The following is a 20,513-nucleotide window of genomic DNA, read 5'->3' as shown; positions in this document are numbered from 1 at the left end:
TTTTACATCATGCATGGACGTCGCTATACATTGTGATAGTGTTGTTTGAACTTATCATGTATAGAAATTACTCCATAAATTGACTTTTCGAAGCCTATTTTCGGGCCCTCAAATTGCTTTGGGCCACTTTAACAGCGATAATAGGCAATGCTGTGATGAACACGTCATAGGGACTTATAGCCCATAATAACTTATAGTGTGATAATGGCAGTCTGTGTCTTGTTAGGACGATCGAAGAGGATTTTCTGTCTTAAAGGTACGGGGGAGGATAAGCAACATCATGGGAGGTATGAAGTGATGTTACTCTCCTTGTCCTTGATTCCAAGCGGAGGTTCGACTCCGGCTTGTTTTTGACGTCGTTTTGTGTATTTTTATCCGGTTTTCTATTTTGTCAGGTTTTCATTATGTTATGCTTGCGGACATAAATAAGACCTGGCAAAATAGAAAGCCGGACAAAAACGCACAAAAAGATGGCAAACACAAAGCGGAGTCGTTGGGACCGTGATATGGAAATGCCTGTGAATATGTGTAAATTATTAAGGACAAGGCTTTCAGATATGAACATTCAAACTTTCTTCCATGATGTGTCTATTGATACTGGGAAACTGAGATTTTACAGAGAATGTAAAACCGAATATTGTACAGAAAAATATATCGTACTTTGTGGCTTTGAGCAGCGCTCCGCTCCCAGTAAGATAAGAATTAGTGCCCATCCCCTGGAAATCGAAAAAAGGGCGATATGTGAAACTACCTGTGTCGGAGAAGATTTGTAAATATTGCTTCTCAAATGCAGTAGAAGACGAAACTCATTTCATCTCTAACTGTTCATTTTATGAGGATATAAGAAACCAATTATTTGCCACCGTGTCCAAAATGCTCACTTACTTTCCCACTATTCCTGACCATGAGAGAACTCTACTATAATCATAATCAAAGAACACACAGATCATAAAAGAAGTGGGTAAATTCGTCTTGCACTGCTTCAAAAGAAGAAGTAAAACCCAACAAAACTCGCACCATGTAGATTTTTACTCTTCAAGCAGAGGATGGGTCCGGCAGGTTTTTGACGTGTTTTTAGGCGTTTTTGTCGGGCTTTCTACTATGTCATTTTTTTTGTCCAGCCAACCCACACTACAAAATGACAAAGTAGAAAGCCCGACAAAAACGCCTAAAAACACGTCAAAAACCTGCCGGACCCACTCCTCTGCTTGGAAAGTAGTAGATTTTAGAATGTAGCATAGTATTGGATGTAGCTCTTAATATCATCGTATTTAGCATTATTATTTGTGTTGTTTGTACTTGCAATTAGCCCTCGGGCATGTATTTGCAATAAACTTTGATTGAAATGACTATTGAAAAAAAGTCTTTGTTTGGTTTTTTGTTGTCGCACTGATCATCAGAAAATACAATATCAGGGTTTTATCTATAAAAAAACTTTTACAGAAGTATGTGGTTGCCTCTTTTCCAACTGGTAGTGTGATAAGTGGTCCGAAAAAAAACAAATTCAAATTTACTGGAAATTCTAGATCTACAACTGTGTGAAATACGAGCTTCATAGCGCTTCGAGGTAACAAATATTATTTTTCCTCAATGGGGCTCAGGTACGCTTTTATTGCGATTTCTGTTGTAATCTTTCTCTTGGGAACCCTGCTGCGGTGGTGATTTGATATGATAACACCGGCGCCACTTGCATCATCAGTCGCACATGTTTATACATGTGATTGTATCTCTCATAAACAACATACACGACAAACACGAGACACCGGATATTTCCTAATACCGACGTCACTATATCCATGGTGATACAGCTTCAGATGAAATGTTGGTCCTTAGGTAACCAGTTGTTGTGATGATTTGTTATGTCTGCTTACTGTTGAGCCACCTGCGCCTGAAACATCAGGTATTCATGACGCGTGTGCAACGTGCGATGCGCTGGTCGATCCAGCAGGCTTCTGCCTGAGTTCCGCGGAGGCGCGCAGAGCTCCAGAAAACGGCGTGAGAGTGGGAGATGTCAGGTGCAGATGAGTAAGAACCATGGTCGTGTAACAGAGCCTCCTTGAGCAGGTGAGCAGACTGTTTCTTTTGAGGTTCTGGCTGTATGAAAGAGTTACGCCGGTATTTGTGCATTTGCCTCTTGCAAAATGCCCTTCAAGGTGACCGATTAGGTTTGGGGGAAATCAGGTGACCGAGGATAGTTCTTAAATAACGGCTCATTACAGCCAGGCTCTACGTCCTGATGGCTTTCGGCTGATAACGCTGAACTTTGTCGTCCATTTCAGCCGGTGAGTCTGCGTGACTGTTTGCTGATAAGCGTACTATGTATACTCTCCAAGCAGAGGGTCGGCTCCGGCTTGCTTTCGACGTCTTTTGGGGCGTTTTGGTCGGGTTGCTAGTTAAAGTTTGTACCGTTTTCTTTGACTGTCGGACCTAAAGCAAACGAGACAAAGTAGGAAGCCCGACAAAAAGCCTAAAAAGCTTAAACGTCTAAAACAAGCCGGAGCTGAACCTCTGCTTGGAGAGTAACTACATAGGTTGTGAGCTTGTTTTCTACTTGGCCGCTTCATTCAGTGCTCTTCCACAACTGCGTCGCCATAGTTCTCAACGTAGACTTCATCGATCTGATCAACATTTCTACTCCATTCACAAACGAAAGATCGTCTCTTGTCAGTATTCAGATTTGCCTCATGACATTGTACTTATGAGCCCATAGGCCCACTCACTCACAACGCCATCAGCTCAACTGTAATGTTCAGATGTTGCAACATTGTCGTATTTGTTATTTTCATTGAGATTGCGAACGCGTCGGCCAACTCCGATGTCCATACAGCAAACGGTTTCCCCTGCATATTGCATGTACGTGCCACGTACATGGTCAGTCTGTTAATATTAGGTTTTTGATTAGTGAAGCACTGTTGTATTAGGCAAAGGAGGCAGTGCCGTGATAGATGTTGCCGTAAGTGTCCTGTTATTTCCCGGCTGTCAAGTTTGTTTTACAAATAGGTATAAGTACGGCGTTCATGTTCTGAATTCACTAGCACCCTGGTAGTCGTTTATACAGAATATGGAAGCTTAATTTTTACCCTTTCCGCAGTTTTCCCGTGTCTTCCTTTCTCTCATTCGTCACAGTGGAAAGATATCTCATACTGTTGAGGCTTATTCTAGGATTGGCCATGGTTTCCGATTTATGACTTGTATGCAAGTAAGAGTGATGTATAACGTTATCTCCTAGATTTGTTTGAGCTTCAGAAATATTTCTTTAGCTTTAAGTGTTACTTTGCTGACATGGTATCCATTGGTATGATTTCTGTGACTGGACCGCATGAGCCATTTTCCATTAAATTATCCGTTCTCATATGCCTTCAGGTCTTTTCATAGTTGTATGTGTATATTCTTCTCCGTAGACAGTGCTGTACATGAAATGCGTTCATTACGTAGCATCGCATTTCACTTGGGCCGGTCTGTCCTTTATGCACGGACAAAAATGGTCCTGTAGTCACTCCTAATGGCTGGGAATGAGGGCTTTTGTCCACAACTGCACCTGGATTTATCCAGTTCTGTTGTCCTCCCCTCCTGACATCTGGCTTTATCCAGTTCTGTTGTCCTCCACTCCTAACGTCTGGCTTTATCCAGTTCTGTTGTCCTTCGATCCACTCCTAACGTCTAGCCTTGTCCAGTTCCGTTGTCCTCCACTCCTAGCGTCTGGCTTTATCCAGTTCTGTTGTCCTCCACTCCTAGCGTCTGGCTTTATCCAGTTCTGTTGTCCTCCACTCCTAACGTCTAGCTTTATCCAGTTCTGTTGCCCTCCACTCTTAACGTCTAGCTTTATATCCAGTTATGTTGTCCTCCACTCCTAACGTCTAGCTTTGTCCAGTTCTGTTGTCCTCCACTCCTAACGTCTAGCTTTATCAAGTTCTGTTGCCCTCCACTCCTAACGTCTAGCTTTATCCAGTTCTGTTGTCCTCCACTCCTAACGTCTAGCTTTATCCAGTTCTGTTGCCCTCCACTCCTAACGTCTAGCTTTATCCAGTTCTGTTGTCCTGCACTCCTAACATCTGGCTTTATCCAGTTCTGTTGTCCTGCACTCCTAACATCTGGCTTTATCCAGTTCTGTTGTCCTGCATTCCTAACGTCTAGCTTTGTCCAGTTCTGTTGTCCTCCATTCCTAACATCTGGCTTTATCCAGTTCTGTTGTCCTGTACACCTAACATCTGGCTTTATCCAGTTCTGTTGTCCTCCACTCCTATTGCCCGGTCTTCAACTGAAGTTCAGAGATAATTTGTCAATAAATAATGGGCTTAGATTTCGACAGACCACCAATGACAGTAAGTCATTTGGGTTGCTGCTAGCATTGTTAAAGGATACGTGATTACACAGACTATGATTCTGTATTATGCACATATCGCAAAACATCACAACACATGCCCTATGAATGTTTTGAGATACCCTTCGATTATTTATCTGCCTCGTCAATATATTACAATATCACACTAAAGAATGCAAACATATGATACATGTATATTCAAAAAAACATAGAGGTGGTTTGTTGTTTTTGCACCGAATATATTTTAGTCATTACGCTGCACTTGATTTGCTCTCCGTCTGCCCCAAGATGATGCCTACTTGTTTTTTTTTCTGTCATGTACACGTAGTGCTCTTCATTTGGAAGTTTGTCACGTTGATTTCCATGCCGATTGCAAATCACGACCTCTTCCTTTTCATGTGGAGTTAGAAGCCCCTCGGGACTCTCCCAATTACCCTTGTCATCATGGTTAGATCCGACTCTCGTTAAGCCTAACCCTCATTTTCTGAAATCTACCCTTTGAAATGGGAAGAAGATAGTACATGTTGCAGTTTCATGCCTCCTGGAACGAGCGGATGTTTTACCGTAGAACGAAGCTTTGATCGTGCCGGTCTGTTCAGGCGCTAATGTGCGTGGGGAAAATGAAAGGACGGGTTGCTTTGATGTGGTTAGACGTACAGTGACTCATATAAGTCATCGTTGATAGACTGTGTGGGAAGGAAAGACGGGGCCCTGCTGGCGAATAAAGCAGCCGTAATGTTTGTGGAAGGGCGGAAGGATCTGATACGAACAGTCTGCTGATAAGTCTGATGCGATTCTGCAGAAAGTGTGGCTAACAACAGGCCTTGTATAACAGCAAAGGCCGCACAGTCATTATGAATGCCGGTGAGGTGTGTTACCCCGAGGGGCACCGTGTCCGTTGACCAATGAAGATGGTTAGGTGTGTTACGAAAGGCACTTTGTCTGTTGACCAATGAAGATGGCATGTGCCATGTGCCATGTGCCATATGCGTTATACCGAAGGGTTATTGACCAATGAGGATGCCACGCTGTCCGAGCTGAAGATTCTCTTTTACACACACACACACACACACACACACACACACACACACACACACACACACACACACACACACACACACACACACAATAACAACAACAACAACGATCAGGAGCGACAAAAGGCTGTTTGGGTGACAGGCTGAGTAAAAGGTCTATTCAAGGGGAACTATGCGGCTCCAGCCGTCTGGCTGAGGAATGACTGCGGCAGTGCGAAAGATGCCGATTGGTAACCTGAGTACCATCCTCCGTAGGAACCGCTGGCTCAATCTTTTCGCTTGCTGACGTTAGCAGGCGAAAAGATTGAGCGGAGGATGGTACTCAGGATCGTTCTACGGAGGATGGTACTCAGATTAGTTGGTTACACTTAACAATCAGGAGTGACGTCTTTCAGATTTCAGGTAGATATCGAGGATGCTCGACTGTGCCAACCGGTGAACGTTTGCATTGAGCACGTTCCGAGAGAAATGCGACAATTCACTTCTTGCAGAAATGGTTAAAGAGATCTGATGGCAACAGCATGACCCGTAACGTACTGAGATGATATGCTTCATTTGGCGAACCAAACCTCCTTGGGCGAACTAAAGCGTATAAATGCACTACAGCTTACACGCCATATGCACTACAGCTTACACCCCATATGTACTACAGCTTACACCCCATATGTACTACAGCTTACACCCCATATGCACCGTACAGCTTACACCCCATATGTACTACAGCTTACACACCATATGCACTACAGCTTACACGCCATATGCACTACAGCTTACACCCCATATGTACAACAGCTTACACCCCATATGTACTACAGCTTACACCCCATATGCACTACAGCTTACACACCATATGCACTACAGCTTACACCCCATATGCACTACAGCTTACACCCCATATGCACTGCAGCTTACACACCATATGCACTACAGCTTACACCCCATATGCACTACAGCTTACACCCCATATGTACTACAGCTTACACCCCATATGTACTACAGCTTACACCCCATATGCACTACAGCTTACACACCATATGCACTACAGCTTACACCCCATATGCACTACAGCTTACACCCCATATGCACTGCAGCTTACACACCATATGCACTACAGCTTACACCCCATATGCACTACAGCTTACACCCCATATGTACTACAGCTTACACCCCATATGCACTACAGCTTACACCCCATATGCACTGCAGCTTACACACCATATGCACTACAGCTTACACCCCATATGCACTACAGCTTACACCCCATATGTACTACAGCTTACACCCCATATGCACTGCAGCTTACACGCCATATGCACTACAGCTTACACCCCATATGCACTACCACTTACACATGCACCCGTAGGCTTTCAGTAACACTCGAAGGTATCCAGAAGCCAAGACGAAAGTAATATAGCACACAACGCGGAGACACCATTAAACATCCCAACCAGCCTGTCACCAGCTTTGCCCTACTCAATAAAGATGTTTTTAGCTTCTCCTTTCAGAACCATCTTACTCCTTGATAGAATCTATTCAGAACCCTTACAAAGCTGCAGCCTGAGACGTGCGTGACGGCACCAGCTGCATGGTCTATTCACCCTACCAACTTGTTTACCGCAGTGCAGAAGAATAGGCCTACTTCACAATGCTGTGCCTATCGGACACCATCTATTATCTCAGGATGAAAGATGACGAGCTTAGCGCTCCCGGACCTGGTCTCATCCTGATGGACAGCGCGACAAGGAAGCGACCGGATCAATTTGCGTCATTCCCATAAATCCTGAGCGGTGAGAGTGACCCTCAGGGTCGTGTGTGATGTTTCAATCTTCACGGTCGTTAGGAGATTCCCGCGGTTTCCGCCGCGCTGTCTCCAGTTAACTCTACAGGGCTGCAGGTAAGATTTATACATCTTCTAATGACAGGTAATCTCCCATGGATCTTCACACGGCTGCAAGCAGGAACAAATCACATTACTCAGGCGCCTAAGCAGTATTGCTACCCCCTGAGGGTCATCGACAAAGCTACCACAGTTATCCCAGACATACAAACGACCTTGACATAATAGTAACAACAATAAAGTAAAGGAAAAACAGGGAAATACGACTCTCATAGTTACTACTTAAAGGGATCCCCTGAATCGACGTCGACGTCAGTGAAGCTGAACTGTCCCTGACAACAAGTGAGTCGTGGAACACAGGAGACCAACAAGTTTCCGAGAACACAGGAGTCCAACAATGTTCCTAGAACACAGGAGACCAACAAGTTTCCGAGAACACAGGAGTCCAACAATGTTCCTAGAACACAGGAGACCAAGCAAGTGTCTCAACACATCCACGTCGAATCCCCAGGAAAAGACTCTCCGTTTCATCAGACAGCGCCTAATTGTCGGAGAATGGACGAGATTGTTTTGTGAGGGGGGGGGGGGGGTAGGTCATCTACATTCATTGAACCTGGACAGGGGCCGATACCGACTTACAACCATCTTTGACGCACTGATCTCATCACACATCCGGAAGGTCACGTGTTCTGGGCATGCAATCGGGTCCTCTGTTATCCTGATAACAGTTCGCCCTTTTGTGATGGGCCAACGCCACATTTTCCCATCACGTTGAATCGTGCTGACACAGATGTATTTTCACGATGATAGGTGGTAACTACCAGCGATCCCACATGGCGCCAGGGCATGCTCCGTTGCCTCCACCACAAACGGTTTTTCCATAAAGATTGCTGATATCGGAACAAGGCAAAGTATTTGCTTGCAGCCCGAAGTTATTCTGCCCCCATAATGTTTGTGACATGTTAAGCATGACGGATTGTGAGAAAAAGGCCAGGCCTTGACAAGAAAATCCCTGTGTGGTATACCCTAATGGAAAACTTGGGAGACGCAAGTCGTATGTCTTGTTCGCTCGATACTCTGGAATGTACACTACAGAGAGAACGATTTGGCGATCCGCCCCTGACGACGTTATCATCAGAACCATGCATTCTGCTCTGTTCGGTAAAAAAATCATGCAATTAATGACACAATTAGTGACATCTTTATTCATATATTCATGGGGATCATGTCCTAAAGTAAGTTTGCTCAAATATTAAGAGTTTAGAGGTTCCTTTCTCGGTAGCGCAGTGCGGTTTTTAGGCTGTGTTCATGTCATTCGATCCTGGCCAAAAACACGCACATCAATACCCAGTCCGGTCATTACGCTAACAGCTCCCATTGACAGTAACCCTGGTAAACTTGGACGTGGCTGCTAGAATAGTGCGGCAGCGCTGGCATATCGACAGCATTTAAAAATCATTAAGCGGGGAGCAAACATTTCACTCAAGTCTAAAAAAGGCCCGAGAGCAGTCTGTTAATAATCAAAATTTCAGTAGTTACAACTTCCTTTTTAGAGGAATCCTACCTTGTCTGTCCCCAATAGTTACAGCTTCGCTTTTTAGAGGGTTCCTACACATAACGGTCATAAAAGTGCCTACATCGTTTGGTTACCGGTGCACGCTGTAGTCAGTCCTCATCAATAGTTACAACTTCACTTTTTAGAGGACTCCTACATCGTTTGGTTAACGGTGCGCTCTAGCCAGTCCTCAATAGTAATTACAACTTCACTTTGTACAGGAATACCCTACATCGTTTAGTTAACGACTAGCCTGTGCTACGTGACTACGCTGGAGACCGGCAGTATTTTTGTTCCGGAGTAACCGTTTTCCGGTAGGAGAATACTCTTCAAAATTATCTTGCCGCTAATGACCTTTATAAAGCAGCTGTTAAGTAGAGTGCTAAAGATATAAATTGTCTAAGCACACATAAAATCACGACAAAACGGCCGTTAAGCGCCACATGGCCACGTCGCAAAAACGCTTTGTTCCCGGCAGCGAAACGGAACACCTAGTTCGAAATCCTCCCATGACGTCGTCGTCTTCGAATGCATGGTTATCGAAGCTTTTCAGACTGTTCTGCATACGTATACGTTAGTCTATCAAGTTTGCATTTCTGGTGCTATTACTGATGTTGCATCTAGCAAATATCCCAAAATACCCCGGATATTATTCTAAAATCCATTACATCGTGTGGCAAAGACGACCCACCTATGGATGGATTGTGAGCATGTCCATTTGATCGCTCATTTATGCTTCGGTCCCATTTCCAACCCGGGGTGCGGCCGGGCAGCTTGTGGGAACGAAAAATATAATCTAAAAGACAACAAAAGACACAAATGACTCCTAACCATATAACTTGTATTTTCTTGATATGCATCTTTTATTTTTAGTTTTCGCAAACAGCCCGGCCGGGCCCCGGATTGGAAATGGGACCGAAGCATTAGTCAGGAGAGCTCCGAGTCTTGTGTGGCATTGTGCTGTTTCTCATGCCTCACATCACCGGTGTCTTCATTCGCAACTTAAGTGCACTTTGTCTGTTTTGTTGTTCACAATTGTCCTACTGCACACGTCATGACAGCTGTCCATTCTATCATACCTGCCTGTGTCCGTGCTGTCTTTGAGCTTGAGTTTTTCTGGATGCACAATTAACTTTCCAAAGTCCATTGTAGCTATTCTTCCCGTAGTCCTTATTGACATACTTTGCACAAACTACATAACATACAGGAAAATAACATATGCAGACATACAATATGAACAGAAGACTCAAAAGAGACAAAATCAGAAGTCTACATTAGGTCCATATACAATGAAAAAAACTGTACAGAAGGCGTATTTCTGAGCATTTGTTTTGGGTTTCGGAAGGCGGGTGGTTTGTGATTTTGAAGATCTGGTATGATAACTGTGACCAAGGAGGTTATATGTTGAATTGAGATTAGTTTATATAGGGACACTGGTGGCTGTTTCTGTATCAAATCGACAAATCTGACCAAGACTTCCAGGCAGCCATTTGTTAGGAAAAGGTTACCCAGCAGGTGGCTACCATCTCATCTGCAGGTAATGGCTACAATCTCACGGTGTAGCGCGGCCTGCTGACGCGCTCATGTTACCCTTTCGTTTCATATTAACCTGAGCTTCTTATTAAGCCTTCCTGTGTGCCCCATTCTCCTTCGTACACAGAGCCGAGCCCTTGATCTATACACTATTCGGTGGTTTCAACTCTGCTTTGTTCACTTTTCGGGTGCCTTGGTTACAAACAGTAAGCCATGTTTGCCTTATTTGGCCAATTAGCTTTACCCAAAGGAAACATGTAGGCAATTCTCTGATTGGCATATAGCTTTGTGATGGTCACGCAAAGTGAAAAACCATGGTAACAAATAGACGCAGTGAGCTAATCGTGCGAACATCTCCCCCCCCCCCCGGGTACCGGGCAGTCGTCCGCCAGGAGAAATTTTTGGCTTCGTCCGGCCGGGACTATATCCCCTACAGGCACTTGCGCAATTGGGACCTAAGAATAAGGCAGATCGAGTCGAAACCATGGACTAACGTAAAGGTCGGGTTCGGCTCTGCGTAGGAGAATGGTGTGACCCAGCAGACCTCCAATGTGTTCGTCATCCATTTAAGAACGAAACGTCTAAACAGAAAACCGTAGCTGGCAGACATTCACACCCCGCTTTAGCCAGATTTACGACTTATGCTAGGGTCACATTTCCTAACCGGGGCCCGGCCGGGCTGTTTGCGGAAACGAAAATTACATTTGCACAATTACGGTACAAGCTATGCTCTTAAAAAAATTTAGGTATGTTTTGTGTTTTTGTTGTCTTTTGTATCATACTTTTCGTTCCCAAAGACTGCCCGGCCGGGCCCCGGATTGGAAGTATGACCCTAGCATTACGCAGCTTCTAATTTTGCGTTCGAACGATCCTATAGGAGCTGGCTGTACGGTAAACTCTAAATGGTAATTGATGTCAGCCGTGGGGGCACGCAGATCGCGTACACCCCTCTCCAACCCGTTCCTGGATGACCCGGATACTCTGACATTTCCCATGTAAAGGTAATTTCGCTCGGCCTGGCCCTAAAGACGCTGTTATTGCATTTATATCGACTCGACTCGACAAAATAATAATTACTTCATTCTGCCGTTGAAAACTTCACGCAACAATTGATTTACCAATATATCAAAGGTCATCGTCATATTTTATAGGACACAGTTTCCGTTAAACTATGATAGTGATTTGAAGGTACATATAAAACTGAAGATTGTAAAATTTTCTCCTAGGACACAGTTTTCAGGAGTCATATTGTCTAGGATACAGTTTCCGTTGAAGTATGATAGTGATTTGAAGGTACATTTAGTACTGAAGATTGCAAAATGGAGACTTTAAAAAGACACGTTTTGGGGTTCCTAAATTGTTTTCCAGTTCGCGAACATGTCGTTTATTTCTAGGACACAGTTTCCGTTCAACTATGATAGTGATTTGAGGGTACATTTAAAACTGAAGCTTGTGAAATGAAGATTTTAAAAAGTCACGTTTTTTGGGGCTCCTGCTTGTTTTCCAGTTCGCGAACATGTCGTTTATTTCTAGTTGACTCACGTCATTGCCTAGTCTGGCTATTAAGATAGCAGCTCCCAGCGGCGTTAACTGCGTCGCATGTCGGGCATGTAATGGGGCTGAAAGCAATGAACTTCAAACGCACTTAAACAAACGTTAAGTCGGATGCACAAAATTCAATAAAGTCGCAAACGTGTGGTAGTTGGTTCATTTTACAGCCACCTTTGTAGAGACGAAGCCCTGATCATGAATTGTTTCGTTAACGATGAGCTTGAGCCCGTACAATGCGTGTGTGATTTGCTAAGAAGGAAGTGATTTGCAGTAAACAAAAGCTCAGTAGTTGAAACTTTGTTGAGTCCTGGGTTCACTTGACTGTTTTGCATTTGCCACCTGCACGAAGCAAAAACAAACGAATATCAAATACGGGTATTCTTTGTATGAAATCATTTTGATATTTGCCACGTTTGCTCTGTTTACACTTTCTTTTAATACCCAACATTGTGCTTTTCGTCTGTAAGTATCAGACAGTCACATTGTTGACGGAAATGCGTGTCACTTGCCGAGAGGAGACCCCGAATAACATATCGTATTTCATTCCACCAGCAGGTGCGGACATAGAGTGTCTAAATTATGGAGATGGATTTGCCGACGGTATCCTCGACTCCATGGATATTTCTACCGAGTACCTCACAGACCGTTTTCTATGATGACTTCAACGACTCCATCAGCAGTCGACAGAACGGTACCGAGCCGGACTGGGGGCAGCTCGGGCCCGAGGCCTACCTAGTTCCGATATTCTTCGCCATCATCATGGTGGTCGGACTTGTCGGGAACTACCTGGTCATCTACATCATAGTGAAGAACAAGGAGATGCACACGGTAAGGCATGGGTTATGCTTAGGCTTAAATTGCGCCGGTGCCCGTCGGGGATGTAGTTCCGGCCGGGCCCCGAAGTCACAAATTTGTCCCGGTGAACTGCCGGGTCCCGCGTTGATTTTAAGACCGGATTGAAATGATTTTGGGTCCCGGCCGAGAAAAAATAGCCCGGCAGCCGCACGGGGCCACGTAGGGCCCGAAAGTGCCAAAAACGGCCCGTGAAAAAGGCCTTTTGAGTGGTTAACCCTTTGGTTCCGCATTTGGCAAGCCTCATGCGTCAAACCTCTAACACATTATGAAGTGGATGACAATCTCACTCGAGTAGTGAACTATCAGTATTCTCCAAGCAGAGGCTTCGATCGAGAGGGGTAGTTTTGTCCGGGATTTTTAACGTTCCTCTCGGAGAGGAACGTTAAAAATCCCGGACAAAACTACCCCTTTCGATCGAAGCCTCTGCTTGGAGAATACACTATCAGTACACGCTTCACCACATCACAGGATGACTCTTAACCTACCTAGACTAGACCGTGTAACACACGAGTCTCACACCCCGCGCTAAACCCGAGAAGAGACAATTGTTTAAGGCGCCTGGATTGGTGTGTCTCTTCAACAGACAACCTCATCTGTCACAGGGAAAGGTTCTTCTGCCATGGCCAATCAAGCTACATTCAGAACGCGCAAGCCATGAAATCAGGGTTCAGCTAGCAGGGATTGGGCAGGTCAATTCATAACGGATCTGTTAGCCGGAGAAATCGTAGCTAGGTTATATCTTTCTTATTCTGTTTCATCAATGAAACATTTCTGTGCACCATTTTTACAAATTTCGCTGATTTTGTATTCATAAATATGTCGTCTGTTAGAAAATAACACTCTCCTCTGGTCTTGTCTATCCCTTTAACCAACACGCAACCATGTAAAAGCACTAGCGAAGGGAAGTGAACTGGGTGATGCGTTCATGGCTACTCATTCATCCCTAATTTTTCCTTGTCCAGAACGGTTTACGAAACGTATATGATTCTGCTTGTGTCGCACAGGTGACGAACTATTTCATCCTGAACTTGGCCGTGACAGACCTGTCCTTCCTGGTGTTCGTCGTGCCCTTCACCGCCAGTACCTACCCGCTCACCAGCTGGGTCTTCGGGCAGTTCATGTGCAAGTTCGTCATATATTACAGCCAGGTACGTGTAAGATCGTCATATATTACAGTCAGGTACGTGTAAGTTCGTCATATATTACAGCCAGGTACGTGTAAGTTCGTCATATATTACAGCCAGGTACGTGTAAGATCGTCATATATTACAGCCAGGTACGTGTAAGTTCATAATGTACTACATCTAGGTACGTGTAAGTTAGTCATATACTATAGCCGGATACGTGTAAGTTCGTCCTATACCGTATATCCAGGTATGTCTTTCAGTGTATATACGGTAAGGTACGTTTGTCAGCTTGTTTGTTTGTTTGTTTGTGTTTGACTTCCTTCTGTTCCCGCCGCAGATCACGGTGACAGCCACATGCATCACGCTGACCGCCATGTCCGTGGACCGGTACTTCGCCATCGTCCATCCCATTAAGTCCAAGCAGTGGCGAACCCCGCGCATGGCCAAAGTCGTCAGCGCTTGTTTGTGGCTAGGTGAGAGGGCGTGTAGACGAATAGACTTACAAACAAACAAACAAACAAACAAACAAACAAACAGAAAAGGTAGGGATAAATACAAGAACTGAGCACCGAACACCGTAGGCTGGAATCAAGGAAGCATAGCATGCTTCATTATTTATGCAAATGCATCAAATGGATCTAGAGTAATAGCAGCGAACACAATAGATTTACAATTCAATTACAATTCAATCCAGGCTGCAATCGATGATCCCCGATTCTTCACTGCATGTCAAATGTGTCACCAAGCGGATTTTAGAAATGGTGATATTTCCAACGCGACTTAACATTGGATATTTAAGAGCGCCCTCTAGCAGCTTGGAAAATAAATGCCCCAGCATCATAGACTTGACCTGAGGCAATGCCAGCCAATCAGAAGAGACGTTAGTTAGAAAACTCTTATGATTATGATTAGAAATATATTGGGCATACCCATTGGTCACCACGATGCATACGGGTCACTTAATGTTATATTGCCGCAGAGCAAATATTAGTCGACACCGATTGGTTAGATTATCTTAACGCAGTCGACATAAGAAAGTTGGCAGGTCAGTTGCAGTTCTAATTCATTCCGCTAAATAATAGTAGCGTCTTTGTACCGAGAAGAAATGAAATTCACTTGAAATGAATAACAGACGCGATAAACGCTGTCTTTAAGAAACGGGGATTCTTATAGTGTTATAGCTTAGCAAGCGTGTGGTGCTGTTGCTTCCAGGTCTTTTGGAATTGTCAAAGTGACGCTGAAAACCCTCCAACTCTGCGCGGGTGTTGATCCAATGTGCCACTATGACAGATGTGTGTTGCCTGTGACTGTAACGGATATTGCTCCTTTATTTTGATCAATTCTTTACCCATTGGTTTTTAAAGGTATTTCGAACCCTGACGTACTATGTGTTCCCTTTCCGATGTCATTTTGATTAGGTCTACCCAAGAAGGCTCTACAAAACCTGCTGGTGCATCCTATTTTTGCGACGGTTGGTTAAATTCACGATGCTGCAGTTAGCAAGCTGAAAGATAGAGAGCGCTAAAACATGACCGTGAGAGAATATGTGTTATATTTCGAGGAGAGGGTATTATGTAGCAACAAAACAAAACAAACATCGTCTTGCATCTCCTAAAAGGATCAGAAACCGATCGTGACAAACAAAAAAGAACACGTAATCAGCAAAATGCGAAAAAGCGCCCTGGTAAATTGGACCTATCAGAATAGACATTTAGAAAATCTGATGATTATGGTTAGAAATCCACTGGACTTACCATTGGTCATCAGTCAATTAACACCTTCAGGTCACTAAGTGCTATATTCCCGAAGAACATCATTAGTCTTCACCGATTGGTCAACAGTAGCGTCCTTGAATACCACAGCGAGTTGACGAAGCGACTTGAAATAAATAGCAAACGGTGTCCGAAGTTCAACAAACAGAGCCTCTGTATGTTTGTTGAACTTCGGACACCGTTTGCTATTTATTTCGGGGTCTAGAGTTATAACTTGGCACAAACATCTGGTACTGTTGCTCCCAGGGTCTATTGTGGGCTCGCTGCCTATGGCTATCTTCTCCCGCCTGGAGCCGTACGACTACTACGGGCCGCAGGAGGAGTACTGCTCCATGTTCTACCCCAGCAACACCTGGGAGGCCGGCTACATGACTTACACGTTCGTCGCCGCCTACATCCTACCGGTAAGTTTGATATAAACTGCCAAAATGATGACGATATGAACAATCAAAAAGCAGGGACACACGTGTAGTATCACCAGCCAGAGACTCTCACCGTGGCACCTTGCTTACATTCCAAAAGCACTTCAAAAACAGCATAGACTGGATAGATAAAGGACTGATTGACCTACATGCCGATAGTTTGTCATCATCACTGTGCGCTACAGCATCTCTGTGCGCTGATAGGCACTTGCTTGTTTGTCGGTTTGTTTATTTGTTTGTTTGTTTGTTTGTTTGTTTGTTTGTTGGATAGTTGTTGATGTCTCTCTTCTGTCCGCAGGTTGTCATCATCACGGTGTGCTATAGCCAGATGCTGCGGCGTCTCTGGACACGGATCGCCCCCGACAGCGGTCTGACCGAGACGGACCGGGTCATGCCCCGCCGGTAAGGGATGTCACTACAGCGGGACAAATAGAATTTTAGGCCGAAACGGTCTGTTGGATAATAAACTAGCTAGTCACGCATCGCAAGTGATTGAGATCAACTGTAAAAACAAGCAGCAACCCATTATTCTGTGAAGCCAGTTATGGTGAGTTGTGTCCAAAGAAGGTAAAGCCTAAAGGTAAAACAGTCATCCTTAGTTGAGGTGAAGCATGATGCTTTTTTAAGTAGCTAGTAGTAGTGCAATGCGACTACGACTACGACTTGCATATTTTTGGCCGTGCATATCGGATTACGCTTCTCGATAAGTGTGTTGGGTTCTTTTACGTATATAGGCTCTACGCTTGAGGCTTATGCCTGAAGCTTGCTAACACACGTGGCCGCCGGCTTTACGTCACCATCCGAAATGACGAGTGCTATCCCTTACAACATGTCCGAGTTGGGACCGACCCTAGGATCGAACTCCGGCCACAGATCCACGGTTTGATATAAAGTCCAGGTCTCTTTGTCTCCGCAGATTCAACCAGACCGCCATGCAGCAGAGGCGGCGTACGACGCGGATCGTGCTGGTGGTGGTGGTGTGCTTCACGGTGTGCTGGGGGCCCATCATGATTCTCAACTTGGTCAAGAGTTACCATCCCGGCTTCCCGCTCAACTTCCACATGGCCTGTGTGAAGATCTGGGCCCACTGCATGTCCTACGCCAACTCCTCCGTCAATCCGTTCGTCTACGCCTTCATGGGGGAAAACTTCCGCAAGGCCTTCCGTAAGTCGTTTCCTCGGTGCTTCCGGCGGGCACGTGTGGCGCCGCAGGTCGAGGAGCCGTACTCCAACAGCGACCATCTCAGCCTGCTGTCCCGCAGGCAGGGCGCCGCCCAGCGGCAGACCCTTCCATTGCAGCCCATCAACGAAGGCGGGCAATCCAGCCTGGGCACCATAAGCCCGTCTATGTAAGCGGCGCGGGGCACGCACCATGAGCCCGCCTATGTAGGCGGCATAGGCGCCATGAGCCCGGCTATGTACTGAGGCGGCATAGGCGCCGTGAGCCCGTCTATGTAGGTGGCCCGTGGCACCATGAGCCCGGCTATGTAGGCGGCCCGTGGCACCATTACTGAGTCGGGCTGTGTAGGCCTATGTAGGCGGCATGGCGCCTATGTAAGCGGCATGGTGCCATGGCGGCGGAATAGTTGTTATGGAAATTGAGATCGGTGAGCCTTTTTGGCGCAAAGTAGAAAAATTGAATACATGTCTGCGATGATGCAATCTAAGAAGGCCAAGGTTGGATGTTCCTGACAATAATAATTCTTTTTGCAATATTGACAGGAATAGATTTGTTAGGAACCAATCAGAGCATACCTTACAGCCTTTCACAATCTTGTGAATAAGACCTCATGATCTGTCAACCCTAATCCCTTTATCTACCGAAGATTCTAAAAGATGGTGCAAACATAAGGCGTTTTAACATTCCAGAGCAAGACAAACTGACTAAATATACCTTTAATGGATGTTTGAAAAGAGAGGAAAAATCACAAAGCTCGGTTTCAAACCACAGATCTTCCGTTCGCAAGACGAAAGCACTATCAACTTCACCATGGCCATATGAGCACGCTCTGATTGAGTAACGATTCTAAGTTATCATTGAGTTTCATCCCACGGCACAGTGACTGTACGTTCGTGATAACCCTAATAAAATGTGCAAAAATTAAACTTACTGACATTCAGGAGTAAGACTGATTAACTAGAATCAAGGTGCGGTTAATGATATATGGGTACAGTACATCATTTGCTATGTTGTAAATATGACCTGCACAGCCACATACAACGTTGCAATAGCTTTTATTTTTCCGACCACGACGAGATGCGCGGTAAATCTGCCGTGTCACTGCAGGTATTGATACCTAATCGGAGGACATTTAGACGGCATGCAGTGCATGTAGATCTCCAACTGAGTCCATTGAAACATTGCCTGTCGGTGCAAAAAGAAGAGCCCGGTACGTGCGAAACATGCAAGGTAGACAACAGGAATACTGGAATACTAATGCCTAGAATTGTTGCTTCTAGATCTCCAACTGGGTCTATCAAAATATTGCCTGTCAGTGCAAGAAAGAGGAGCCGAGCATGTACATAAATATGCAAGGCAGACAACAGGAATACTAACACCTAAAATCGTTCCTTTTTGCAGGTAGCTCTCCAACTGAGTCCATTAAAACATTGCCTGTCGGTGCAAAAAAAAAGAGCCCAACATGTACACAATGTGTTAAGGTAGACAACAGGAATACCAATGCGTATACAATTGTTGCTTGTTGACTCCTCAGTAAGGGTAAATGTCAATGTGTAAAATCAACATGAAAACAGATCGATAGATGTCAAGTCTAAGGAAGTTGAGAAACCTGTTTTAAATGAAATGAAAATACAATACAATGAAAATACTGGGCATGTTACAGGGAAAGGACTGTTCTCGTGAGGGTCTGTTGTGGGGTTTGAGAGCATTGGAGCCATTTAGCAGTTGACCATGTACATGTACCTATTGTATCTATATTACGCTGATGTTATTGGTCAGATTCAGACTCTCGTCAGTCTTTATTTAGATTGTGTAGGAAATAAGTTGTGTATTGTATATGTGCATTGATATTACTATTATATAAGAGAGAAACCAAGTATTGTCAGTTTGTGTTGGTGTTACTTTGGCAAAGCGTAGAATCTTTCATTCTCCACTGCTTAAAGTATTTTGAAATATTGTGTAATACTCTTGTATACTTGAAGATATAGTGATACAGTATACAGTATGCTCGTTTTGGGCATTGCAATCAGTTCTAGAGATTATTTCTGTTATTTTGTGTAACGTTACGTAGTGCTACTGGTGAATGGGTAAAATGTCTAATCCTGTATGCTGTACTAGCACTGTCGGTAAATGGGTAAAATGGCTTATTACTGCAACCTGAATGAATGTCTTGGGTGTGCTAATGGGGTAATCAACCATAGTTTAATATGTATCCTTGTCCTCATGGTAATGTAAGAAGTATCTGTTGTGAGGTCTAAAAGTGAGGCAAAAAAGCCTATTTTAATGTGTTTATTAGAAACAGCAATTCCTTGGATGTTTGCCTTTCATAGAAGAGTAACAAGTTGGGTTTTTCTGGGATAACGTCTGGTCTTGTCAACATGGGGTAATAGCCACCCACATCTGTAAGTGTATTTGTACGGAAACAAGTATTTTACCACGACGAAGATGATTCTGTATGTAAAACACCATTCTCTGATGACTCAGAGAACAAAGGGTTTACAAGGAGTTTGCTATCTCCAAGGAGGTTATAGTCTGACTGCAACCTCCTTGCTATCTCTGTGGTATTGGGTAAAGCCTTTGGGTGACAGATTTAACATGTATGCCACAGTGTATTAGCGCCAAAGCCTGTCTCCTACAGAGTCGTTATTATGTGAAGTTCTAGAAAAAAAGAGGGACCTCGCTGAGAGATATGAGATGTTCTACGACAGTTGTACCAGTGAGTAGTCTTGTGGAAGTAGAAAGCGAGCGTCCGGTGTGTAGCATACGGAAATGTTTATATGTCCGTGTGTTTTATTCGTCGTCACGAACTCTCGACGCAGTAGCCTAAGAAACTAGGGAATACCATCACCCTTACGTAACAATACGTGGGTAACATATGTGCTCAATGTTGTTAGGTCTAACAATACAGACCTAACAACATTAAGCACATAAGTTACCCACGTATTGTTATGTAAGGATGATGGTATTCCCTAGTTTCTTAGGCTATTGCGTCGAGATTTCGTGACGACGAATAAAACACGCGGACACAACATTACGTTGGAAAAAGTAAGTTACTGAGTGACTGATGGCATTTGTCTCCAGAAGAGACTTGTAAGTTTGTCAAATGATCTGGTGTCATGGACAACACACCTCCCTGCATTGACTGTGCGTGACAAGCAATCCAATGGTGAAGTTAATACAATACAATATGCTGTGAAAATTAATGGAACTGACTGATTTTCTGATCTATTTCTTGATCGATGGCGCGTGTTCCTTCCACGTGGCGCAGGGAAGTAGGTGGACATTGTGGCGGGCGCGCCAGCTCTAGAGCTTTGATTTTGGCAA

General features: G+C 44.5%; 1 protein-coding gene across 1 annotated transcript; it reads left to right on the top strand.

Annotated features, from left to right (window-relative positions):
• The first annotated feature begins 12,377 nt into the window (after positions 1–12,377).
• On the top strand, positions 12,378–20,073 carry LOC136436535 (G-protein coupled receptor 54-like). The gene is made up of 6 exons (XM_066430574.1): positions 12,378–12,662; positions 13,694–13,837; positions 14,154–14,289; positions 15,835–15,992; positions 16,309–16,412; positions 16,927–20,073. The coding sequence occupies exons 1-6, from the start codon at positions 12,414–12,416 to the stop codon at positions 17,360–17,362; spliced, it is 1,227 nt and encodes a 408-aa protein (XP_066286671.1). The 5' UTR covers positions 12,378–12,413; the 3' UTR covers positions 17,363–20,073.
• Positions 20,074–20,513: the final 440 nt, after the last annotated feature.

Source organism: Branchiostoma lanceolatum, chromosome 6 (genome assembly GCF_035083965.1).
Source record: "Branchiostoma lanceolatum isolate klBraLanc5 chromosome 6, klBraLanc5.hap2, whole genome shotgun sequence".
NCBI lineage: Eukaryota > Metazoa > Chordata > Leptocardii > Amphioxiformes > Branchiostomatidae > Branchiostoma > Branchiostoma lanceolatum.
The sequence above is the reverse complement of the archived record's forward strand: the minus strand, read 5'-3'. Positions and strand labels throughout refer to the sequence as shown.